Source organism: Lipophrys pholis (genome assembly GCF_963383615.2).
Source record: "Lipophrys pholis genome assembly, chromosome: 17".
NCBI classification, from domain to species: Eukaryota; Metazoa; Chordata; class Actinopteri; order Blenniiformes; family Blenniidae; genus Lipophrys; species Lipophrys pholis.
Genome location: NC_137643.1, coordinates 23,098,897 through 23,124,604, shown reverse-complemented (window position 1 = coordinate 23,124,604; position 25,708 = coordinate 23,098,897). Strand labels below are relative to the sequence as shown.

General features: G+C 46.8%; 3 protein-coding genes and 1 long non-coding RNA gene across 5 annotated transcripts; 2 read left to right on the top strand and 2 right to left on the bottom strand.

Moving 5' to 3' along the window:
* Positions 1-1,974: 1,974 nt before the first annotated feature.
* On the bottom strand, positions 1,975-8,256 carry LOC308122975 (uncharacterized protein; the record flags this gene model as incomplete). The annotated part of the gene is made up of 8 exons (XM_080485158.1): positions 1,975-3,017; positions 3,085-3,147; positions 3,256-3,369; positions 3,581-3,622; positions 3,800-3,862; positions 4,443-4,724; positions 4,818-5,075; positions 8,121-8,256. 8 exons carry the CDS (start codon positions 8,254-8,256, stop codon positions 2,788-2,790), a joined length of 1,188 nt encoding a protein of 395 aa, XP_080341284.1. The 3' UTR covers positions 1,975-2,787.
* Positions 8,257-9,488: 1,232 nt separating this feature from the next.
* Positions 9,489-12,323, bottom strand: LOC308123087. 2 transcript variants are annotated; one of them, XR_013936189.1, is made up of 3 exons: positions 11,811-12,323; positions 11,453-11,499; positions 9,489-9,766 (listed from the first exon to the last, which is right to left on the bottom strand). It is a non-coding gene; the product is annotated as an uncharacterized lncRNA (long non-coding RNA). The 2 variants fall into 2 exon arrangements; XR_013936190.1 differs by having other exon boundaries at positions 11,803-12,315.
* LOC308123081 (uncharacterized protein) lies at positions 11,820-13,647 on the top strand (the record flags this gene model as incomplete). Its single annotated transcript, XM_080485347.1, has 2 exons — positions 11,820-12,164; positions 13,122-13,647. The coding sequence occupies 2 exons, from the start codon at positions 11,820-11,822 to the stop codon at positions 13,629-13,631; spliced, it is 855 nt and encodes a 284-aa protein (XP_080341473.1). The 3' UTR covers positions 13,632-13,647.
* A 3,701-nt stretch (positions 13,648-17,348) lies between these two features.
* Positions 17,349-25,547, top strand: LOC308123082 (uncharacterized protein). The gene is made up of 7 exons (XM_080485348.1): positions 17,349-17,528; positions 19,388-19,431; positions 20,600-20,965; positions 21,433-21,523; positions 21,596-21,774; positions 22,448-22,501; positions 23,277-25,547. Exons 1-7 carry the CDS (start codon positions 17,512-17,514, stop codon positions 23,345-23,347), a joined length of 822 nt encoding a protein of 273 aa, XP_080341474.1. The 5' UTR covers positions 17,349-17,511; the 3' UTR covers positions 23,348-25,547.
* Positions 25,548-25,708: the final 161 nt, after the last annotated feature.

Sequence of the window (25,708 nt, the reverse complement as noted above, 5' to 3'; positions counted from 1 at the left end):
ATCACAGTTCTAAATTCACAGTTCCAGAAATGAACTAGTTCATAGTTCTTTCTTTTTCAATATTTTGCTGCCGAGCTATTACCCTCAGAATACTGGCATTTCTCCATTGTTGCCACCCATTCAGTCCACACTGGTAGCAGCTGCAGCCCCCCACCCCGACAGGATATTCTCAAAAACATGAGGAAAAACTTGCTGCTTGAATGGTTGAATTTTTGAATGAGGAATTATTAAAACAAAAACAAAACGGACAGTAGTCCTTAAGGTGCAAAGGGAAATACGCCGGGCAGGTTCTATAAACAAATTACAACTTAAAATAGTAAAACCCTCAAGGAATGCTTTAGTTACTCGCCCATACTTTGAAAGGCGAGCGGGGTTCAATGTGCTCTCTCAGGTTTGATGATAAGTTGCCTCTTGAAACCCAGCAGGTAAAGTTTATACAAAAAGGTAAGATGCTTCCCACCTGGATCATCACTGACTTTTTCATAAAATTCTTTTAAATACCAGTATTTCCGGATTATTGAACGCACCGGAATATAAGCTGCAGCCACCAAATTTAAAAAGGAAAAAAAGAAAAAGAAATACCGGAGTTACGTGATGCACCTGAACGCATCGCCCACGTATTAGCAGCATGAAGCTCTTTAACCCTTAAAAAGCCGAGTCGTCCACCGCAGCTTTCAAAGCATGTAAAAAACAACAACAACAAAAAAACCGGAGTGGCTTATCGTCCGGAAAGTACGGTAACCATACGAAGATGAAGTATTAATGGTGGAGGCAGAGTCTGAGGTGGTGCTGCTGTCTTCTACTTGTTTTTGCATTTTGATGAGGCATGCAGTGGTGCGTCTCTGTGGTGGCTGCTTCAGCCGGGGTTTTCCACTGGAAGGCTCAGAAATGTGGCACCATCTTAAACAGCGTTGAACTGTGAGAGCGCCGTTCACCAACGCCAGAACTCGCTCTGGCGGAAATACAGAAATACAGAACGCTCAGTTCACGTTGGCCAAAAATATGAACGAGTTCACGAACGAACGTTCATTGAACTCGTTCAGGCATGAAAGATAACCGGGTGAAAATGAGTTTAGTATTCAGCGAGTTATGATTGGTTTTGGCCACGTTTACACACCGTTTACACAACGTTTCACGCGACAACACCGAAATCCGTTAAAAAAAAGGAGTGCCTTTACACTGCAGCAGCAGACATCCTGACACTGGAGGGCGCTGTTGCTTGATTTTGTAATGAAACCACACAGACATGCAGAGAACAATACGCTATAAAGGTGAAGAAAATGGAGAGAACCTGACATCCGTCTGGATGGATGATGAATCGAATGCTATCAGTCAGGAGAGAGTCTCAACATTAAACTACTGATATAGACGATAAAACTAGAAAACCACTCCGGGTCGGCCATGTTTGTTTACAAGTGGATGAGCAGAAGGAGGGGGGGGGGGGGGGGGGGGTCCAGTAACAGGCTCAGTAGCCTCCATCAGTCTCTGCAGGACGGAACAGCGACCGTGAAAGAATCTTTCCACCTTGAGAACCGAGATAAAAAACTGTGCGGGTACAGTGGATCAGAACACCGGTGTCGCGTAAACAGACCCTCCAAAAGTGAAGAAGGTTTTGTGGATTCACTCGTATTCGTCGCAGACACTTCATTACTCCTGTCAAGAAGATTACTCTGAGCTGAGCGGGCGACCGGACCAAGATGACGGCGCCACCGCTCATCAGCGCCGCCGGTCGATACGGCGTCTTTCCTTTTATAATGTCTATGTACACACCAGCCACTAGGTGGCGAAAATCTCTCTCTCTCTCTCTCTCTCTCTCTGTAATGCGCACACGCGCACACACACACACACACACACACACACACACACACACACACACACACACACACACACACACACACACACACACACACACACACACACACACACACACACACACACACACACACACACACACACACACACACACACCAGTTCGAACAGTTAAAAGTTATTTTAATGAATTCAGACAGAAAGTTTCAGATATCTCAGATTCATTACATAACATAAAACATTTTATGTTTTTTTGGTTGAATTCTTTCTCAGTTTTGCTCAAAGGTCATGGCAATAAAGAAATAAATTAGATATGTCATGAGCTCTGATGCGTCGCCCCCGGCTAGCTCAGTTGGTAGAGCATGAGACTCTCCAGGTAGTGGGTTCATGTCCCACGCGGGGCGCCACCTTCCGGTGGGCTCACCACCTGCAGGAAGGTTCTTAATCGGTGCAATGGGATCTGGGTGACGGTGCTCAGATTGACACCCCCACCACCCGGAAACGGATAAGCAGGATAAAATGGACGGATGAGCTCTGATGTTTGTCTAGTTTTTTATGATCCCAATGAGTTCTTTCACCATGTTTATACAAAAATAACGTGTCCAGATGTAGAGACCTCTGGTCCAGATGTAGAGACCTCTGGTCCAGATGTAGAGACCTCTGGTCCAGATGGGCCCAGATGTAGAGACCTCTGGTCCAGATGGGCCCAGATGTAGAGACCTCTGGTCCAGATGTAGAGACCTCTGGTCCAGATGGGCCCAGATGTAGAGACCTCTGGTCCAGATGTAGAGACCTCTGGTCCAAATGAGCCCAGATGTAGAGACCTCTGGTCCAGATGTGGAGACCTCTGGTCCAAATGGGCCCAGATGTAGAGACCTCTGGTCCAAATGGGCCCAGATGTAGAGACCTCTGGTCCAGATGTAGAGACCTCTGGCCCAGATGTGGAGACCTCTGGTCCACAGTGAACTGAATCTGTTTCTAAACTCCTGAAGCAGACCTCCAGGAGAAGGTGCTTCCTTGGTCCTTCTGGTTCTGGTGGGACTGAACCGGACTCTGGGCTGCAGGTCTGGGGAGGACGGCTGAGTAGATGACATGCTGGTTCTGGTCCGGTGGAGTCCGGGTGGTCTCGGATCTCCAGGTGGGTCGGCCCAGAGAGGCGTAGTGGACGGAGTGGTCCTGCAGGGCCACACCCCCGAGGACCTCGTAGTCTGCAGACGGACTCGTGTTAAAAACCCTGTTCTGAGGACAGAACAGACTGGACTGGACTCACCGTACCGGTCTGGTCCTGGGGGGACGAGGTCCAGGCCTGCAGCTCGGTGTCGTCTCCTCTGTGGACTCCTGCAGGAAGAGACACACAGAGTCAAACTGGACCAGTCAATGACTTAATGAAGAGAAATAAAGGTGAAGTGATAAATAATGAACAAAGTGATGAACTCACAACCTCACCTTCACTTCTGCTCCTCTTCCTCCTCCTGATCTTCATCCCCGTCAGCAGAACACACACAGCAGCCAGAAGGACGATCATCAGGCACAGCGCAGTGATGAAGACCAGCAGGAGGACTGCACACACACACACACACACACACACAGAGTGATATACAATATACAATACACACACACACAGAGTAATAAACAACACACACGCGCGCACACACACACACACACACACCCACACACACACACACACACACACACACACACACACACACACACACACACACACACACACACACACACACACACACACACACACACACACACACACACTCACTGTTTTCTGGTCTCTTCTCGTTCTTCTTTGTTTCCACTTCTTCTAAAGAGAAGAGAAACTTCACAGAATCACTGGTTCTGGTTCAGATGGATCTGAGGTTCTGGTTCTAGTTGTGGTTAATAAACAATGAGTGTGTGAGGTCTACATGATGTGTCCTGATGTTCTTTGTAGTGGACCTGAGGTTGTGCACATGGCATCAGCCCGGAGGAGAAACGTTACCTGTCTTCATGAGGTCAGAGGTCGTCTCGGTCCAGCTGGTCAACGTCTGGCTGCTGGTCGCTTCTGGAAACATTTTAACTTGTTTCATGAACTTTTAAAAATGTGTGAAACTGCCCGACTCTCAAACCTCTGTGTGTGTTGACCTCTATTGACCCCTGTGTGTGGACTTCTGTGTGTTGACCTCTGTGTGTGGACTTCAGTGTGTTGACCCCTGTGTGTTGACCCCTGTGTGTTGACCTCTGTGTGTGGACTTCAGTGTGTTGACCCCTGTGTGTTGACCCCTGTGTGTTGACCTCTGTGTGTGGACTTCAGTGTGTTGACCCCTGTGTGTTGACCTCTGTGTGTGGACTTCAGTGTGTTGACCCCTGTGTGTTGACCCCTGTGTGTTGACCTCTGTGTGTGGACTTCAGTGTGTTGACCCCTGTGTGTTGACCCCTGTGTGTTGACCCCTGTGTGTTGACCTCTGTGCGTGGACTTCAGTGTGTTGACCCCTGTGTGTTGACCTCTGTGTGTGGACTTCAGTGTGTTGACCCCTGTGTGTTGACCCCTGTGTGTTGACCTCTGTGCGTGGACTTCAGTGTGTTGACCCCTGTGTGTTGACCCCTGTGTGTTGACCTCTGTGTGTTGACCCCCGGTGACTCACGGCTCAGTACGGAGACGCTGGCCTGCAGCACGCCGTTACACAGATACTCTCCTCCGTCGTCCGGCCTCAGGTCCTCCACCTGCAGCGCTCCGTCCACGACGCTCAGTCGCCCTCCCTCTGCCTCCGCTCCCCCCTCCACCCGCACCGTCCCATTCCTGAAGCGGGTGAGGAGCAGCTCCCTCCTCCCCTCCTCCCGCTGGCGGCTCCACCGCTGCTTCGGCCGCGACGAGCCGCTGCAGGGCAGCAGCAGCGTGCGACCTTCAAACACCAGGTACTGGTGACCTGAGGACAGAGGCACGATGGCTAACTGACACCAGGTGACGTAGTGTCCCCCGAAACTGGAGCTCCGCCCCCGGCTGAGTGGTGGGTGTGTACCTGTGAGCACCTGGACATCGGCCACCAGGCACTGGTTACAGTGGAACTGGCCGGCGTCCGTCTGGTCCAGTCGCAGGACACACAGGCCGCCGTCAGGGCGCAGCAGGTAGCGCTGCGGGTCCTTGCTGGTCTCGTGGCTGCCCTGCCGGCTCACCAGGACCTGCCGGTCCTGCAGGGTCCAGACCAGGTCAGAGCTACCGGACCCCCTGCAGGGCAGACAGAGGCCGTGGTTCTCCGGGACCGAGAACCGGGTCACTGCTGAGGACAGACAAGGGTCCACAGTCAGAAGAATCAGGGACCGGGTTCCACACACAGACTCTAAATCTTCACAAATCTCATCCGTCATCTGATACCATGGAAACTGGGTGAACAAGACGTGGTGAAGCTGCAGGTAAAGTGATTCACTTCATGTGAAACATCAGAATGTCTGCCTCCACCACTCACACGTCTGGACTGACAACAGTCATTTGTGTGAATGCTGAAGGACTTTGTGATCCAAATCTTTAATAATATTCTTCTGACTTCTTCTCCTCTGACAATCTTTAATCAATTTGAACCAAATATCAAAACGTGCAGCTTGTTTCGGACATTCCAGCTAATGCTGTATGTTGTTTTTTTTATATATCTTTGACTGTTTCTGAATAAATCGCAAAACACTGCGTCCACCAGGCATCTCTATTTACAGGATCTGTTCCACTCACGTCCTGCTGACACTCAGTCCTGTTTTATCTCGTGGAAACATGCTGCCGGACGCAAATAACAACAAGTGGAAAACAGACGGCAGGAAAAGGGAAACAAAGGTCCTTCGTTCTTAAGATCTGTCTCTTCTCTGACTTTGCCACACTTTCAGCAAAAGTTTGACTGAGGTTCCGATTCGGCTGAGGACTTGCAGCTTTCATCAGAAAAGGGACTCAGATGAAGAGAAACAACTGCAAGGTGGCCATAACCGAAACCCAAAGTGACATCAAGACCAAGAAACCGTCAGAAGGAAACAGTTTCCCATCAAATAGCAGGAGAAGCTTTGCTCCGCTGAAATGAGATTCACCGGTAAAGAAAAGAGGTATTTCACAGAAGGAGGGAGTCGACACTGAGCCCAGTAACACGATGAAGGTCCGTCAAGTGAGTAGCACCATCAATAACCGCTTCACACTCCAGTAGAATCACCAGCAGTCTGACACGGACGAGCGGTTTCCTGTACCTGAGAGGTTTCCAGCGCAGTGGATCAGATCGGCGAGCCGCAGACAAAAAGAAGAAAAGAGCAGAAGACTGAACATCTTCATCAAAAGGACTGAATGTGCTGCAGCCGGAGTTAAAGGGAGAGCTGGAGCTTCGTTCTGCCTCACGGTTCCTCCTCTTCTTCACACTGACTCAGCCAGACACAGAAAAAACACTCAGGCACTTCAGCTGGAGCTTCAGGGCTCAGTGTCAGGACCCCCACTGTTTCCATTAGACTTTGTTGGAGCCAAATGGGATAATGAATTTACTTTTATGAAATTGGAAAAAAAAAAAAAAAAAGCAATAATTAGAAAAATAAATTTGAAGGATTTTTGTTTTTTTGTTGCCCAAATGATCATGATTATTGTCTAGATCTCTCCTTGTTGTTTAGAGTACTGAAAGGTAAAGTGGGTAAAAACCAGCAGATGAGTACTTCCTACCAATATATCTTTTTACCAAAGAAAATTATAAAATAAGTGTAACATCTCTGCAGTTGTGTTCTTGTTGCAATGATTCAATGATGATGTATTGTAGCTTCCTATTATTTTATGGTACTTGAACGCACCATTAGAGTGAGGTGGTCTGTGATTGGCTGAGAGTGGAGAGATGGAGTGCCTGTGTTTGTGTACCTGGTTGGAGGAGAAGGAATGGAGGAGCAACCCGGTTCATCTCTGTCTGTTCTCTTCAGTAATGTAGCGGCTTTACAGACAAGAAACTCGTCCTGCTGGACGCTACAATAGTAATGCTACAGTGGTAACATTACAATAGTAACGCTACAATAGTAATGCTACAGTGGTAACGCTACAATAGTAATGCTACAATGGTAACACTACAATAGTAATGCTACAATGGTAACACTACAATAGTAACGCTACAATGGTAATGCTTGAATGGTAATGATACAATGGTCACGCTACAATGGTAACGCGGCAATAGTAACACTACAATAGTAATGCTACAATGGTAATGCTACAATGGTAATGCTACAATGGTAACACTACAATGGTAACACTACAATAGTAATGCTACAATGGTAATGCTACAATGGTAATGCTACAATGGTAACGCTACAATGGTAACACTAAAATAGTAACACTACAATAGTAACGCTACAATGGTAATGCTTGAATGGTAATGCTACAATGGTAACACTACAATGGTAATGCTACAATGGTAACGCTACAATGGTAACACTACAATGGTAATGCTACAATGGTAACACTACAATGGTAATGCTACAATGGTAACGCTACAATGGTAACACTACAATAGTAATGCTACAATGGTAACACTACAATGGTAATGCTACAATGGTAACACTACAATGGTAACACTACAATAGTAATGCTACAATGGTAACGCTACAATGGTAATACTACAATGGTAATGCTACAATGGTAACGCTACAATGGTAACACTACAATGGTAACACTACAATGGTAACACTACAATGGTAACACTACAATAGTAATGCTACAATGGTAACGCTACAATGGTAACACTACAATGGTTGCCAAACCGTGGCTCACGAGCCGCACGCTGCTCTTTGCCCTTCAGGTTGCAGCTTTGATCCATAACTGAAATCATCATACTCTTCCAAGTATTAATAGCTCTCGTGTGAAACTCAGAGTTTGGATCACTAGGTACTATTTATGTAGTGTTTTGGCAGTTTGGCAAACGATAATGATTAATAATGATCAAAGATAGTTATTAATTATGTTATTGAAAATTTAACCTGATCTGTATCAGATACCTCAGGAGCGCCACCTGTTTAACAGGAAATGATTCAATTCAGTTATATCAGTCTCATAAGATTTACTAAACAATCAATTTGGAATTTGATTTAATAGTTAAAATAATTACAATTACCAGAATTAACAGTAAAGCTTGAAGGATTTTGGAGTTCTTGACACAGAAGAGGTCAACATTTCATTCACCTTTGTGCTCATTAATAAAACAGCGATGATGTGATGTGATGGAACTACAAAACAAGATGGCGGATCACAATAAACTCCAATCAGAATGGAGGTTACCAGAGAGCAGGAAGTCTGTCCTTCGTCTCCACCAGGTGTTGGTGAACAATAGAACATAGAAGCCAGTCTTCTGCGTTCTGCAGGCTGAGGAGACGAAGACGAAGTTGATGAATCAGGAGAGTCTTTCTTTGCAGCGTCCCGGCGAGGCGGTGAGCCCGGTCCAGCAGCTCCAGGTCGTCTCTGATCTCCATGTTCAGTGTCACGGCGAAGAAATCTGTCCCTCCAAGTACTCTGGGATGCTCAGTATGCACATATTCTGTGACTCCAGCTCCTCCGTCTTGGCCGTCAGCAACTTGTTGCTTTTCTCCAGAGTCTCACATTTAGCCTCGAGTGCTGTTAGCCCGCTGTCACGTTCCTCAAGTGAAGTTTCGACCGCATCGAGTCGTGAGGCAACCAAGGCCCCGTTTACACGACAACGAATTTGAGTGTATCCGCAAAACTTTCTTCACTTTTGGGGGGTCCGTTTACACGGCACCAGTTTGCGGATGCACTGTATCTGCAAAGTTTTTAATCCGGCTCCCAAGGTGGAAAGATTCTTTCACGGCGCTAATCCCTCCTGCAGAGACTGATGGAGGCGACAGAGCCTGTTACTGCACATGCACATCTCTTCCCCTCCCTCCTGCTTATTCAGTTGTAAACAAACATGGTGGCCCCTTAGTGGTACGACCCGTAGTGGTACGACCCGTAGTGGTACGACCCGTAGTGGTACGACCCGTAGTGGTACGACCCGCGGTCTGTATTCTAGTTTTATCGTCTATATCAGTAGTTTAATAGTTGAGACTCTCCCCTGATAGCGTCCGAAGCGTCAGACGGATGTCAGGTTCTCTCCATTTTCTTCACGTATACAGTGTATTGTTCTCTGCACACGTCTGTGTAGTTTCATCACAAAATCAAGCAACAGCGCCCTCCAGTGGCCTGGCAGACTAACTACATGGTTGTCTCTGTGTCCGCTGCTGCAGTGGAAACACTCCCACCTTTTGTTTTGCGGATTAGGTGTTGTCACGTGAAACGTTGTCGTGTAAACAGGGCCCGAGTCAACGGTAGACTGTGAAGTGTCCAAAGATGAGCGGCGTGGCGGAGAGGTGAGACGGCACCCCCTCCCCCAGGGGGCCGGTTACCGGAGCGCGTGTCTGCGTGGCGATGCTGGGGTTCGCTCTCTCGCTAACATGTGGAGTGGTACGGCCCGCAGGACTCCGAGCGGCACGTTCTTGGCGAGAGTTTCCTTTCCCAGACATATTGCAATGGGTCTCCATCTTTTGGGAGATTGACAACAGCTCACTGAGAAAGTAGAGAGGATGTTTTTACAGTACTTAGATGAAAACTGTGCAGGAGCTGGTAAGGACGCGTCGACCTCGCCGCCATATTTTTCTGGAGAGGTTTTCTTAAATGAAACTGAACTGAAGAACGACGCCACAGATCAATTGAAATTTCAGGATGTGTATTGATTGAAACAAGAGCTTCAGTTAATCTTTATTTTAATAATCATCTAATAAACACAAACGTTTATCAGATTATAAGAGCTGCATTTAAAGTACTGAAAGTTGATTCATGAATAATTTAACTGTGGTCACGTGGTCTGTTTGGAGTCTTGTGACTGGCCACTGTGGAGTATGTGACAGACTCCTCCGCCAATCGGGTGGCTCCCCTGCCAGAGGGGCGGGGCTTATCGGGGAGCTTCAGGCTGGAGTAATGAGTTTCCTCCTGCAGAGACACAAACACACAACAAACACATGAAACAAGAAAACAAACAACAAGAATAAAAACAAAGAAAGAAAGACAAAAAAAACGAATTAAAAAACAAGAAAACAAACAAAAACAAACAACAGAAACAGAGACATACTCTGGTTGAAGGTAAAATAACTTAAAGGGGACATATCATGCTAAATCCACTTTTTTAGCCCTTAAATGCATTTTGTTGTATATTTAGAGTGTTTAGAAGTACAGAAAAGTTCAAAGTAGTCTCTTCAGGTGCTCCGTTGATATCTTTATATTCTGTTTTGGTCATATTTTGCGATCGGTTTCGATTTTTCTATTCTCTATTACGTTTTTTGAACAATGACGTCACAGTATTCTCAGCGGAACTGCCAAATTAGGACATCGACGTTTCGAGCAATCCGCCATTTTTGTTTCTCGCTGCGATTTTGTAGTCCAACCGAAGTTACGAGAGGATAAGTCGAAATGTTCGGTTGTTGGATGTAGTAACCCACAAGCTTCGTTACACCGTCTCCCAGCATCAGAACCTTTTCCAAGTGCCTGGTTGAGTTTTATTTTTCACAGAAATGTACCCACATCTGTGGGTAAGGTCATTTTTGTGTGCGCGAATCACTTTAAGGACGACTGCTTCAGCAACCTCCGCCAGTATAAAGAAGGATTTGCCGAAAGACTTGGTCTGATTGAGCGGTCAGTTCCTTCTATCTATGGAGACGACGAACAGAGCACTTCGGTAAGCTGTATATAACGCTAAAAAGTGTGATGATAAGACGTCCCTGTCATTGTTTTGTTAGCATTAGCAGTTGCACCGTCTTCATATGTTAGCGCTGTGTGCTCGTTTTAGATTATAATGTAACTTCTGTGTTAAATAGTCGTTGTAATACAGGCAGTATTGTAGTAGTGGGCATGGATGGAGAAGTTAGTGTAAATATAGTAACACACCATTGCGTTACATCCATATGAAGACGTTGTTCTGTAGGTGCATCATCGTCATTTTCATCTCGCTCCGCCGGGTCCGACTCTGGCTCCAACATGTATGGCTGGATGGACAAATCTTCCCTTGTTGACATTTTGTAAATAATGTGTGAATATAAAGTTTCTGCGCCGCTAGATAATTGTATCTGTTCTATCAAACTACAAAGATGGCCGAACAGGGTGACGTTGAACCGAGTGTCACCTCTGCAACCTGGAGAGGAGGCGGGGTATGAAGAGACCGCCCCAAAACGAGTTGCTCTCAGAAGCACATCAGAAAAGGGGTTGAAAAGGGGCCTGTGGAGCTCTAATAATGAGGGATTCAGACCCAAGCATTGCAGTTTCGCGTTGTATAGACCACAACTGTATGATTTATATGTAAAAAGGAAGGATTTAAAAGCATGATATGTCTCCTTTAAACATTTTAACTCTCCATCCTAACATTTCTCACGTTGTTCCAAAAACTCTTTTCGCTTCTAATCTAAATGATGGAGAAAACAAAAAAAATCCATTTGTTTTTTTTAACACAAGTAATAAAGAAGGAGGATTTTTATTCTGTGAATATTTTAAACCATTAAATGACTGAAATTACAAATAAACTTATTGAGTAAAATGAAGACAACAGATTAATAAACTGTATTAAATATCAGGTTCGACTTCAGGAACCTTATATAATACATGTTTCTGGGGGGGGGGTGGACTCACCTGAAGGTCCGGAAGACAACAGGAAGGACAACACACACCTGCTTTACCTAATCAGAGAGAGGAGGTAAATATTATTATGTAAATATTGTGATCCAGATTTAAAAGTGTCCCGTCAGCTGGTTCTGACAGCCCCCCCCCCCCTCCCGGACCTCCTCCTGGTCCTATTTCTTGATCACGGTGTGACTTAAATGAAGTGAAAGTGAAAGTGTGAAACCAGATCAGCCTGTTTGTTCCACCAGAGACCAGGACCAGGACAAGAGACCAGGACCAGGACCAGGACCAGGACCAGAGAACGGGACCAGAGAGCTGACAGGAACAGAAGCAGGACCAGAGACCCGAGCTAAACACACACTCTGACCCCCTCAGCATGCCGGATCCGCGGGTCCTGCTTGAGGCCGTGTCGGTCCTGTCGGGCTGCCAGGTGGAGTCCACCTCGGGCCGGTCCCAGCTCAGTCCTCAGGACCTGGTCAACATCGTGGCTCTGCGGGAGTTCTACAAGCAGGAGGGGTTCCGGGAACTGGACTACCCCAGCATCGGAACCATGTCCCTGCACGACCCGGACCAGGACGACGCGGACCTGTACAGCCCAGCCCCGGCTCTGACCGCCGGTCCCGGTCCCGGTCCCGCTCGGCAGCCGGAACGGAACCGCGTGATGCTGAACCCGGAGGACTTCTTCCACCCGCAGTACGACTACGACTTCACCAAGATCCAGGTGAGTCCAGACCGGGACCGAACCCGGTACGGCACCGGAACGTTACTGCAGAGCTGCGTTACATTCACCCGAGTCACTAGAGTAACGTAACTTCTGCTCGAGTACAGTTCAGAGAAAAGTCGTTACTTTTACGCCATTAGTTTAGACAGTCACGTGACTGTGTTGACCAATCAGATGAAGTCTGAGGCTCCACAGTCACTCCTTCATCGTTCATGAAACCTGATTCACCTCAGAGAAGAATTGATCCTCCAGTTCACTGATCGGTTCTATTGATCCACAGACTGAGTGAGAGGGTGAGTGACGGTAAATATGGGTGAGAGGGTGAGTGACGGTAAATATGGGTGAGAGGGTGAGTGACGGTAAATATGGGTGAGAGGGTGAGTGACGGTAAATATGGGTGAGAGGGTGGGTGACGGTAAATATGGGTGAGAGGGTGAGTGACAGTAAATATGGGTGAGAGGGTGAGAGAGTGACAGTAAATATGGGTGAGAGGGTGAGTGACGGTAAATATGGGTGAGAGGGTGAGAGGGTGAGAGAGTGACAGTAAATATGGGTGAGAGGGTGAGAGAGTGACAGTAAATATGGGTGAGAGACGGTAAATATGGGTGAGAGGGTGAGAGAGTGACAGTAAATATGGGTGAGAGACGGTAAATATGGGTGAGAGGGTGAGAGAGTGACAGTAAATATGGGTGAGAGACGGTAAATATGGGTGAGAGGGTGAGAGAGTGACAGTAAATATGGGTGAGAGGGTGAGAGAGTGACAGTAAATATGGGTGAGAGACGGTAAATATGGGTGAGAGGGTGATGGTGCGATCAGTGATTTCTGAACTGAGGCCATTGAAAACGTTTTTGTGTGTGTGTGTGTGTGTGTGTGTGTGTGTGTGTGTGTGTGTGTGTGTGTGTGTGTGTGTGTGTGTGTGTGTGTGTGTGTGTGTGTGTGTGTGTGTGTGTGTCCAGGACGGAGGTAAGCAGTTCCTGCGGGGTAACGAGCCGTACGTCCGTCCCTGCGGGTGGAACCGCGCTGCGCTGCGCGTCACACAGTTGCACGAGGGGGGGGACGCCTGGCTGGGAACGGGGAGCGGCGCCTGGCCCGTCTCGTACCACGGTCACGGTATGGACGGCTCGCTGGGCGTCATCCTGGTCCACGGCGGCGAGCCGCAGGACGAGCCTGAGTACTTGGACGCCGCCGCCGCCTCGCTGACGGAGCAGCGGACGCACGGCCGCGGCGTGTACTCCACCCCTGACGTCACGCTGGCCGAGAAGCACTGCAAGACCTTCAGGTCCCAGGTGGACGGGAAGACCTACAAAGTCCTGCTGCAGAACCGCATCAACCCCAAGGCCAGGGCCAGCTGTCAGCGGGAGGACGTGTGGCTGGTCTACATCCAGAAAGACCTGAACCACATCCAGACCAGGGCCACGGTGGAGCAGGCCATCCGGCCCTATGGCCTGCTGCTCAAAGAGCTGTGACTGGAGGGTGGAGGAGGTGGAGGATGACTGGGGGGGTTATGGAGGATGAGTGGGGGAATGAAGTGGGTTAAGTGGGGGGGTTAGGGGGATGGGGTGGAGGGGGTTGAGTGGGGAGGTGGGAGGAGTTGAGTGGGGCATGAAGAGAGGCCCAGGTGAGGGTGGGGGGGTGGGGGGGGGCTGAAGTGTGTGGGTGGGGAGGGGAGGTAGAGGAGAGGTCTGGGGCCCAGGTGAGGAAGGTGGGTGGGGGTGGGGGGGTTGAGTGGGGGGGGGGGGGGGGGGGGGGGGGGGTCAACGGGGTTGAGTGGGGGATGAAGGGCGGCCGGGGGCTTGGGAGGTTGAGTGGGAGGGGAAGTGGAGTGGGGGGGTTGAGTGGGGGGGGTTAAGGGGGTTGAGTGGGCTTGGGGGGGGTGGGGGGGGGGAGGGCAGACGGGTCCAGAGTGGGGAAATTCTAAAACTCCGGCAAAGTCGGCAAAGACGATCATCCGTGGAAAAAAGATGACGTAATCGCCCCCCCACCCCCACCCCACCAACGCAGTCCGCTACGTCACCTAATAACCACAGTCTACCAACAAGCTCCGGTGGAGCTACTGGTGCTGGAAGCAGGAGCAGCCGGGCCATAGACCTATAAAACTAGAGTTATATAATGGTTTATATGCAAGAGTCGACTTTTCTATGTGGTCTGTCTTCTTCTGCGTTTGTTTTTGTTTGGTGAGTCACAGCGCCCCTAAAGGCCTGGCATGTGTACTACATGCCCTGAAGCCTCGTGTTGAGCCGTGTTCATCGTGAGGCGTGGACGGAAGTTTTTGGAAGAACGCCAGGGAGAGAAAAGATTGTTTTTTCGTCGTGTGGATGTCGCCTCAGTTTGAAGAAAAATATTAGTTTAAAACTAAAATCTGAGTAATCTTTAGCGCTCTTTTTTGCTTCTTGCTTTTTTGACCTCTCTCTCTCTCACACACACACACACACACACACACACACACACACACACACACACACACACACACACACACACACACACACACACACACACACACACACACACACACACACATAGAGGAAGAGTCGCCCCCTGCTGGCTGATCCTGGGTCATTTAGTAAAGTTTCTGTCTCCTGAACGTATTTTAAAGTATATTTCAGTTGAAGAAGCTGCGGTTTCTCTCGGCCTCAGTGTGTTCACACATTCTGCCGTGTTACTTCCTCGACATCCGACTAGATTTCTCGTGAAACTGCACTCTCAGTGTTATCTTGAAGAACTTTGCTCTCGGTTGGACTCTTGTCACTGGATGTTTGTGTGGAATAAAGATTAAAACGTGGACTTTCTGCTGAGTTTCATTCGACTCACTGACAACAAATCAACCAAAAGCCAAATCAGTGTGTGTTTGACTGTCGTTTTCTGGAGTTTCCCCCTCTGATGTGAGCTGAGCTGATCTGATGCCATTGATCTGGAGTCTGTCTGCATCCTAATCATTTAGTGTTTCTGGAATCTTCTCATTCAGTGATTGTGTGTTTTCAGGTTCACACAAGTCAAAACCATCAAACACTGAGGAGGTTCGGTTGATAAGAGCTGCTGCAGTAACTCACAGCAGAGGAGCATGAGAGCTTCACCTTCTGCCCTCCAGGGGGCAGAAGATGCTCGTGGGTGGAAATCAGAGAAAAGTAATCCTACTCAGAGTAAAAGTACAAAGTACTGGAGACAGTGACACACACCTGAGCACAGGTAGACTCCGCCCACGCAGACGAGGCACCCGAATACGATCACGGCTGGAAGCACACACACACTCACAGTCCAACATGGCTGCCTCACTGCCTCAGAGGGTCCATCAGCTCCTGCATGCACACACACACACACACACACACACACACACACACACACACACACACACACACACACACACACACACACACACACACACACACACAGCAGATGATCAGAGGCTCCGCCCACCTTCAACTCCTCACACAGGTAAGACCTCCAATCTGTGATGAGGGGTCTCAGGTCCTCAGTCAGGCTCTGTCGGGGTCAGAGGTCACCAGTCGGACTCCGTCGGGGTCAGAGGTCCTCAGTCAGGCTCTGTCGGGGTCAGAGGTCACCAGTCGGACTCTGTCGGGGTCAGAGGTCGTCAGTCAGACTCTGTCGGGGTCAGTGTGACTCACCCTGCACGACGAGCTGCACCTCGGTGTGCTCGCAGGAGTTCTCGGTGCAGCGCCCGATGCAGGAGTACAGACCGCTGTCGTCCTCTTGGACATCCTGGAGCTGCAGCGACACCACGCCGCTGCTCACCTGCCCCCTGCAGCTGACCCGCCGGCGATCGGCGGGGAGGACGTTCACCGTGTCCTCGTTCCCCGGCAGCTTGCTCTGGCGCACCGTCAGCAGTGGAAGCAGTCGGTTGGAGAGCAGCCGCATCCACACCACCTCCTCACTGGAGGTCACGTTACAAGGGAGAGACGCGTTCTGACCCGGACGGGCGAGTAGAGTCACCTGACAGCCTGTTGCACCTGAAGGGGGGGGGGGGATAACGATAACATGTAACTAAAGGACTACAAACGTGGAGGGTAACATGTAACTAAAGGACTACAAACGTAGAGGGTAACATGTAACTAAAGGACTACAAATATGGAGGGTAACTAAAGGACTACAAAGAGGGTAACATGTAACTAAAGGACTACAAACATGGGGGGTAACATGTAACTAAAGGACTACAAAGAGGGTAACATGTAACTAAAGGACTACAAACATGGGGGGTAACATGTAACTAAAGGACTACAAAGAGGGTAACATGTAACTAAAGGACTACAAACATGGGGGGTAACATGTAACTAAAGGACTACAAACATGGGGGGTTACATGTAACTAAAGGACTACAAAGAGGGTAACATGCAACTAAAGGACTACAAAGAGGGTAACATGGGTAATTGGAGGATCAACAAGTACTTACAGAGGAGGGAGAACATCCATATCAGCAGCAGCATCATAACCGTGTGCACATACATAGGTGGTCTTCAGTTGGTGTCCAGGTGGTGTCCAGGTGGTGTTCAGGTGGTGTTCAGTTGGTGTCCAGGTGGTCTTCAGGTGGTGTCCAGGTGGTCTTCAGGTGGTGTCCAGGTGGTCTTCAGTTGAGATGTGCAACTGTTGGCTGCAGCTGGCAGACTGATCAGGTCACAGTTTTCTCTGACAGGATGTGTGTGTGCGTGTGCATGTGTGTGTGTGTGTGTGTGTGTGTGTGTGTGTGTGTGTGTGTGTGTGTGTGTGTGTGTGTGTGTGTGTGTGTGGTCATTGCAGTGGGAACATTTCCCACCCAGACAGGAAGTTTCACATTCAGACTCTTAAGGTTTCGTTTGCGGAGTCAAACCTCCAAAACTATGAGAGTTTAAGTTCTGTTTCCTCAGCAGAGAGGAAACAGGTGAGACCGGGGGGGGGGGGTCCAGGTGAGACCGGGGGGGTCCAGGTGAGACCCGGGGTCCAGGTGGGACCGGGGGGTCCAGGTGAGACCGGGAGTCCAGGTGACACCCATCCGTCATATGGCACTCAGTCTGTCACTGAGGAATCCTGAATCTTATAATTTCACCTGTAATAAAGTCGACAATTGAATAATTCGACACAGATCCAGTAAAAGGTCCGAACCAGATTATTAGCTGCTGATAAATAACGAAGTTGCATTAAGAACACGTCATGTTCTCCTCTGTGGGCGGAGCCTCCTCTCTGGTTCTGTTTGGGAGGAAACTGGAAAGAGAAACTTAACTGTGGAGGTGAAGAGACTAACTTCACCCTGATGGACTGAGAGCTGCGGCAGGTTGGAGGAGGTCAGAGGAGAAGAGAGGACCAGGACCAGGATCAAGACCAAGACCAAGACCAGGACCAGAACCAGGATCTGCAATCATCATGAAGAACTCACTGTGGTGAGGACAGAAGGATTTTATTCTGAAAGCTTCTTTATCTGCAGCTTTTACTGACTTTGATTTATTATTATAACTGTTGTTAATAATGCTGCTGCTATTGTTGTTGTTGTTGTTGTTGTTTGCACTCGTGCTTGATGTCAGTGTTGAGGTTTGATGCTGCAGAGGTTTCTGAGGTGGGGTGTTTCTGTGCGTCTCTGTGTCTCCATGGGTTTCTGCACACGAGCGTGTCGGTGCGCGTCTCAGTTTTGTTTCACGGGAAGTCGTTCTCCCGTCTGGTCTTCTCCGAATAGGAACGGGCGTGGTGACGTCACGTTAGGTTTCGTTTCCGTTGAAGTTTAAATCTATCAATTAAAAACTACGTAAGAGAAACAGGATCGTGTTTATAAAAAGGAATTGAAAGAGAAATCATTGAATTAGTTTAGATTTTGTTGTTGATGACGTCATAGATAGAGGATTAGAAATATTCATATGTGACTATTAATACTGTGAGAGTGTGAATTTAAAAATTGTTGTCATTATAAAACGAGTATTTTTTTTAAGGTTTTTTAGTTCATTCTTTAATTTTCATCTTTTTAGTTTTTTTAATCAGTTTTTCTGAATTTAGTTATATAAAAAAAAAGAGTAAATCATTAAGAATGAAGAGTTTCCTGAAGGAAACTTAATGTTCAAATCTTTGATTTGTTGCTGTCAGATTTGTTTTCGCGCCGTCTCCAGTTAAGTTAATAACATTTTCTCATTAAGACAAACAAACGTGTGGCAGCGTCCACAAACTTCCCCTTTACAAGTGGGAAGTTCCCAGTCAGATAAGCTTCAGGGGAGTTTTCCCCCCTGGGAAGTGGGACCAGTGCTGAAATACAGACGGACGTGTCACTGTGATGTGATATTATTTACCTTTGTACTTCACTGTGTCTTCTGATGACCTTAAACTAGTGCTGTCAAAAATAACGGTGTTAATTCAATTAATTGATTTGAAATGTTTAACTCGTTAAAAAAAATATAACATAATTACCGCAATTTTGTTTACTTATTTTTTATTTTTTTTTACTCCCTTACCGGAGCAGCACTGTGACAACAGAGCAGCACAGTACTGAGTGAAATAATAAAAGTTCCCTGACGGCTGGTTGAGAAAGTAAAATTCATTAGTTTTACTTTGTAAAGTCGAATTTAACGACCATCAGAAGTAACTCTGCAGCAAAATAGCAGGTTGCCATGTTGGCTGACCAGCAGCCACCAAACTGCTAAAACTGGAGGAAATACTGGTAAAATATTAATTTCCTGTATACTGTGTGTGTGTGTGTGTGTGTGTGTGTGTGTGTGTGTGTGTGTATTACAGTATAGTATTGCCACTTCGTTCACGTAGTAAGTTCCCAACTTTGTTTTTAGAAATAGTCAAATTCTCAAAGTGGTGGACCTGCACTCAACCAGACTTATGTTAGACGTTTATTAATTAATTAATTAATTAATTAATGTTTTTATTATTTTGCTAATCTTGGAGAGAAACAGTTTCACCAAAAGCTGAAAGGACGTTATAAGATAGTCTTTGAATTTACAAATAGTCTCTGTGTGTTGAGTCGACATTCATTCCGTGGTTTTCTCTGAATAAATATCTAAAACAAGCTTCAGTCTTCAGGAGAAAAACAATGTAAATAATTGCAATTAATTATGGAAAATTGTGCAATTAACTAGTTGGGTTTTCTTAACGGACTGACTGCACTACTTTAAACACGAGAAGGTTCCATCCTGGTCGCCTCTGCAGCTGTCAGATCGTAAACTCTTCAGCTGAACAGTTTATTTCCTCTGTGGTGGTTCGGTGTCTCTGTCAGCTGGAGACTCACGGTTGCTCTCTCGCTTCTCTTCAGGTTGTTAACCCTTCTTCACTGTTTCCTGATTGGACGTTTAGTCGGTGAGTTTCAATCAGTTTCACATCAAATGTTCCTGGAACTTGTTTCTACTAGAAAGTGAAATAATGAACCTGAAGTGGCCACTGCCTTTCTAGAGAAATCTGGATCACACACCTCAATGGGGTCCTGGGGGGTCCTCCATGAGGTCTTGAAAGTCTTCCATGAAGGTCCTACATGAGGTCTTGAAAGTCTTCCATGAAGGTCCTCCATGAAGGTCCTCCATGAGGTCTTGAAAGTCCTCCGTGAAGGTCCGCCATGAAGGTCTTCTATGAGGTCCTGAAAGTCCTCTATGAAGGTCCTCCATGAGGTTTTGGAAGTCCTCCATGAAGGTCCTCCATGAGGTTGTGGAAGTCCTCCATGAGGTTTTGGAAGTCCTCCAAGAAGGTCCTCCATGAAGGTCCTTAAAGTCTTCCATGAAGGTCCTCCATGAGGTCCTAGATGTCCTCTATGAAGGTCCTCCATGAGGTCCTAGATGTCCTCTATGAAGGTCCTCCATGAGGTTGTAGAAGTCCTCCATTAAGGTCCTCCATGAGGTCCTGAATGTCCTCCATGAAGGTCCTCCATGAGGTTGTGGAAGTCCTCCATGAAGGTCCTCCATGAGGTTTTGGAAGTCCTCCATGAAGGTCCTTCATGAAGGTCCTTAAAGTCTTCCATGAAGGTCCTCCATGAGGTCCTAGATGTCCTCTATGAAGGTCCTCCATGAGGTTGTAGAAGTCCTCCATTAAGGTCCTCCATGAGGTCCTGAATGTCCTCCATGAAGGTCCTCCATGAGGTCCTGAATGTCCTCCATGAAGGTCCTCCATGAGGTCCTGGAAGTCTTCCATGAAGGTCCTCCATGAAGGTCCTTAAAGTCTTCCATGAAGGTCCTCCATGAGGTCGTGGAAGTCCTCCATGAAGGTCCTCCATGAGGTCCTAGATGTCCTCTATGAAGGTCCTCCATGAGGTCCTGAATGTCCTCCATGAAGGTCCTCCATGAGGTCCTGGAAGTCCTCCATGAAGGTCCTCCATGAGGTACATTTTAATATTTACTTATTCACTATTTATTTTTGCTTGTGTGACGTTTGAATGTTCTGTGGAGATAAACTGATGTGTGGAGCAGAAGGTAGACTGCTCATGTTGGTTCTTCCTCAGGCTCTTCCTCGTGGAGTACTAACATTGGTTCTTCCTCAGGCTCTTCCTCGGTGCCCTCCTCCACCTGGACCCTCAGCATCTCTTCGTCGGTGGGGAACCAGGTGGTGCTGCCCTGCAGCTGGAGGACCCGGCTGGGGGTCCAGCACCCGCCCCAGTGTCACGTGCAGTGGGCGAACCCAACCGACACTGTGTTCGAGCAGCGGGGGGACGAGCGGTTCGAGGCGGAGGAGTTCAGGGGCAGGCTGAAGGTTCCTGAGGACCAGCTGGGGTCCGGGGACTGCTCCCTGATCATCACTGACGTTCAGCTGGGCGACACGGGGAGCTACGAGAGCTTCATGGTCGTGGACGCGGAGCAGTCCAGACGGACCCGCGTCTTCATCCAGAGCATCAGGCTGTCCGTGCACGGTCAGTGGTTCGATTCCCACCGCGTTCTCACACCAGCACATCATGCCCACCTCCAGTTATTAGCAAGTACGAGTATGAGTACTAATTTTAGCGACTTGCCGATACCAAGTACTTGTTAAATGCTGTCAAGTCTAATTCATGCTCCATATGTAAACAATACGTGAAGGCGATGCGTTCCAGTCAACGACCTCCAACAGCCTCTGCGTCAGACGTCGCTCGTCCTCCGTCTCGTCGACCTGCTGCTGACGGACGACCTCATGCGATAGTAGTCCAGTTGTGTCGGGGAGCTTTCTCCAAGTACGAGTACTCCGTGCCGTATCAAACCCGATTCTACGCTTAGCGTAGCTTCCACTCCCTTGCTGCAGGCGAGATTCAAACCGGGGTCATAACCAGCGTTATTAACCTGAAGCGTCACACTACACACACTTGTCATCTGATTAAAGTGATTGTTGTGGTTTCGCCCTCAGACCATAAGTCCGTCCAGACGGGGTCCCCGGGGGGCGACATGGTCCTGGAGCTCCACACCCAGCACTCCGTCAGGGTGGTGTTCCAGGGCAGGTGAGACGCTCGCATCTCCTGAACGTTTCCCCTCAATGGCCGCCGTTCCTCACGTGACCCGGTTCTCCACAGGAACAGCTCCGAGTGGTCCGTGCTGTGGGTGAAGGGGGGGGGGGGAAGCCCCCGCCTGAAGAAACACCCCCTGCTGAGGCAGCTCACGCTCAAGAAACTGAAGAGCTCCGACGAGGGGACGTACAAAGTCCTGGACAAGCAGGGCCTGTCGGTCAGCACCGTGCAGCTCTCGCTGGAAGGTCAGCAGACTCACAAACACATCGTTAGAAACGTGTAATGAACTCCGTCCTGCAACTGATACCGAATCAGCAGTTATCACTCTTTAGCATTTTGAAGTTACTTTACGAATTAGTGCGGATAAAAGCAGACGAGTTCACAGATGTTCCACAGATGTGAGGAGAACAGAGGAGCTTCCTGAGGAACTACGCCCCCCGATCCATTCACCCATTTAGAAGAAACTTAACGTTCCTCTTTAGGTTCAAAGGCCGTGCTCGCTTCGACGCTCATCAGGACTCACTCCGTTTGCAGAGAAGCTGCAGTTTTTATTTTGCCACCAACAGGAACATTTCCTGAAACGTTCCATCTCTTCCAGCACACTTTAGTCTGAGCTGATCCCTGATACTCTCTATACACTTTAGTCTGAGCTGATCCCTGATACTCTCTATACACTTTAGTCTGAGCTGATCCCTGATACTCTCTATACACTTTAGTCCGAGCTGATCCCTGATACTCTCTACACTTTAGTCCGAGCTGATACTCTCTACGTTGCTGCACACACTCAGTCTCTCCCGCAGAGTTCAGTTTGTCATTGATACAAATGTTTTGCCAATTTATCAAAATCTTTTTTTGTTCTACTTTTTTGTGTATTTTATCAAATCACGTTTTTTTTCTCACCTTGTTTGCGTCCCACAGAGAAGAAGCTCCCGACTGTCAGTTTAGCTCAGGTGCAGGACAGAGCGCCAACAGGTGAGGACATGAAGTATATAAAGGACGACTTGATTGAAATGAATCAGTTACTATAGTTCCTTCAGGTTGTGGCTGAGCTCACTGTGAGCATTACAATCAAGCTTGTAGCTCCAGTTAAAGAGCCGCTCGGTTACTTTGCCACTGACCTCTGAGAATTAGCCTTATACACAGTACAGTAAAACCTTTGATGCAGGGACGCCCTGAAATCCAGGAGCAACTGTCCCCAGAAGACAGGTGTCCTCTCTTCAGAGGGACAGGTCACGAAGACAAATTGTAGGACCAGTTGATATTGAATGAACCAAACACCAAATACGTGGTCGAAGAAACATACTTAGCGTAACAGAATCGTTGTGTGTAGTAACTGTTGTATGTAGTAAGTGTTGTATGTAGTAACTGTTGTGTGTAGTAACTGTTGTGTGTAGTAACTGTTGTATGTAGTAAGTGTTGTGTGTAGTAACTGTTGTGTGTAGTAACCGTTGTATGTAGTAACTGTTGTATGTAGTAAGTGTTGTATGTAGTAAGTGTTGTATGTAGTAACTGTTGTATGTAGTAAGTGTTGTATGTAGTAAGTGTTGTATGTAGTAACTGTTGTATGTAGTAAGTGTTGTATGTAGTAACTGTTGTATGTAGTAAGTGTTATATGTAGTAACTGTTGTATGTAGTAAGTGTTGTATGTAGTAACTGTTGTATGTAGTAAGTGTTATATGTAGTAACTGTTGTATGTAGTAAGTGTTGTATGTAGTAACCGTTATGTTCCTGCTCTCATGTCTTCCAGGTGTGGCAGATCGAAGCAGCAGCTCGGTTCTTCTCCTCCTTCCTGCTCTCTCCATCACTTGTTTCCTGTGAGGCCGTTCTGCTCTGACTTTATGACCTTTTAGCTTTCAGTGAACTTTTCCCCTGAAACCTGCAGCCACAGTCAGATCAGAAGAACCAGGTGAAGCTGCTGAGTGGCTGTGGCCGGTCCGGTTCCGGTTCTGATGAGGGCCCATAAAGTCACCAGATTAAAGGAACTCCGTCATCAGGACTCTTGGGGTTCTGAACTCACGATGGAAAAAGCTCCAGCTGATCTCCAAACAGCGTTTCCAGACGGATGTTTCAGTACTTCAGAGATCTGAGCTGATGTTTGGTTCAGGAATTTAATTACTGTTAAACTTTGGAAGATCAAAAAATACAAGGTCATCTGAAAAAACTAGCAGCGCTCCCTCATGGTGTTCCTCAGGGTGCTATTCCAGGAACCATAGATTATTTGTGCATTCATATCTTTCCAGAAGAGCATTCACTTTTCTCTTTGAAAACAAAAACGACAGTTTGTTGACTTTCGTTTTTGTTTTCTTTACGTTCAAAACATTTGTTTTCTTCTGTCGACGCGACAGAAATGGTGCTTTTCCAGGAGCTCCTACTCAGCCTGACACACCTTACCTCTCCCCGAGTCAGCCTGGGTCCTTCTCCATCACAATACAGCACCACCAGTGTTGCCAGTTACCTTGAAAATGTAATCTGATTCCGAGTTACTCCTTTTAAAAAGTAACCAAGTTAGAATACAACTTTCAAGAATGTGTTGGATATTTGGGGAGGCATAGCGACAGCTGGACCTTTAGCCATTAGCGCGCTTGTAAATTTGGTCTAGCGGGTACCATGACAGTACCTGGTCTTGGACTATCGCGAAATGGAAAAGCGTCTAAAGCGGCGAGGGGGTCGAGTCGAGTAAGGCTGAGTAGCGACTAGTAGAAAAGCGCCGTTTTTCAACGTCATTTGAAGTTTAAAATTCCTGATCCATTCAGAAACTTTTAACTTCCACACGTTCAAACAAGCTTCTTTTGACGTCAGTCTGTGAAATGATCGTGAACGTTCTTGACGTTGTGGCTTCAGAACCGGAAAAACTTTTTAAGTTTTCAAACTCGGATGTGAGTCCCAAGAAGTATTCGGTTACATCCGTTTCATTGGATATTTTAGTTCGTGTAAGTAATTCTAAATGTGAGCGGAATGCTTTAAAGACAACACAAGGCTACCGAAGGTGTTCCTCAGGGTTCAGCCCTGGGTCCCCGTCAGTTTTCGGCTTCTCCATAGTTGGAAAGCTCGTAAACCTCCAGTGAATGTGTGATTATTATGTGATTACATTATGACCACTCAGCTGCTCCGTGCAGTGGAGGAGGGGGTGCTTTAGTTTTAGATTACAAATGTTAAATACTAAAACCAACAAGTTTATAAAACAGGAAATCCCAAATTCCTCATTCTGCATAGTAATAAAAGACATAGTTATCATAAGGTTCAAATTTTGGAGCCAAATTGTGTTGTTTTTACAAAATACTGTCTTGTATTGGATACATGTTCAAAATGTGTAAAATCTCACAGAAAATCAAAGAAAATAATCTGATTAAATATTAATGCTGTAATTATAACCGTTTGATGTAAAAATGAGCAGAACTGATTGATGTAAAAACTGAATAGTTTACTCTTCAGCCTCACATTTAAAATGTTTCTCAACTTTTCTCCAAAGTAATTCACTAAGTTTGAACATTTTAAAGACTCAGATTAACTAATAATCCTGATCAAATATTTTTTCAACAAACCAGAGCAGAAAAGAAGAACAATTTCATTCAATTTAGTTTGGTTGATTTTACATCAGAAAAGCTAAATTTGTAATATTTCATGATGGGCGGATTTTAACTAAATTAGTTGTGAGTGTAAATTACAGAAAAAGTCAAATTTGATATTTCTATTGTTAAATGAAGAATTTGAATATTGAATACTATTAATAAAATAAATAATCTGATAAAGAAAAACAAACATTTAACACTAAAATAAGAGTTAAATTTTTGAACAAAGATGAGAAATATTTCAAATTAATCACATTTTCTACATCGATTCTAAAGTTCTGACGGATCAAAGTGGAGAAACGAAATCCAGAAAATCTGCTGAATCTATGTGTGAAATAACATTATCATCTATTATCGTGATTAGAATAAATTTTCATTAATATCTTTATGAAGAACTTCATGTTGTTTGTTTCAACAATAATAAAACTGGTTGTCCTGTAATGAAATCCAGTCAAATATTACAGCACTTTATGGAAGGAAGGTGTGTGTGTGTGTGTGTGTGTGTGTGTGTGTGTGTGTGTGTGTGTGTGTGTGTGTGTGTGTGTTGCAAATAAATGAAAGAGAATGTAATAAAGTAGGGATGTCCCCATCACACTTTTTTGCCCCTGAT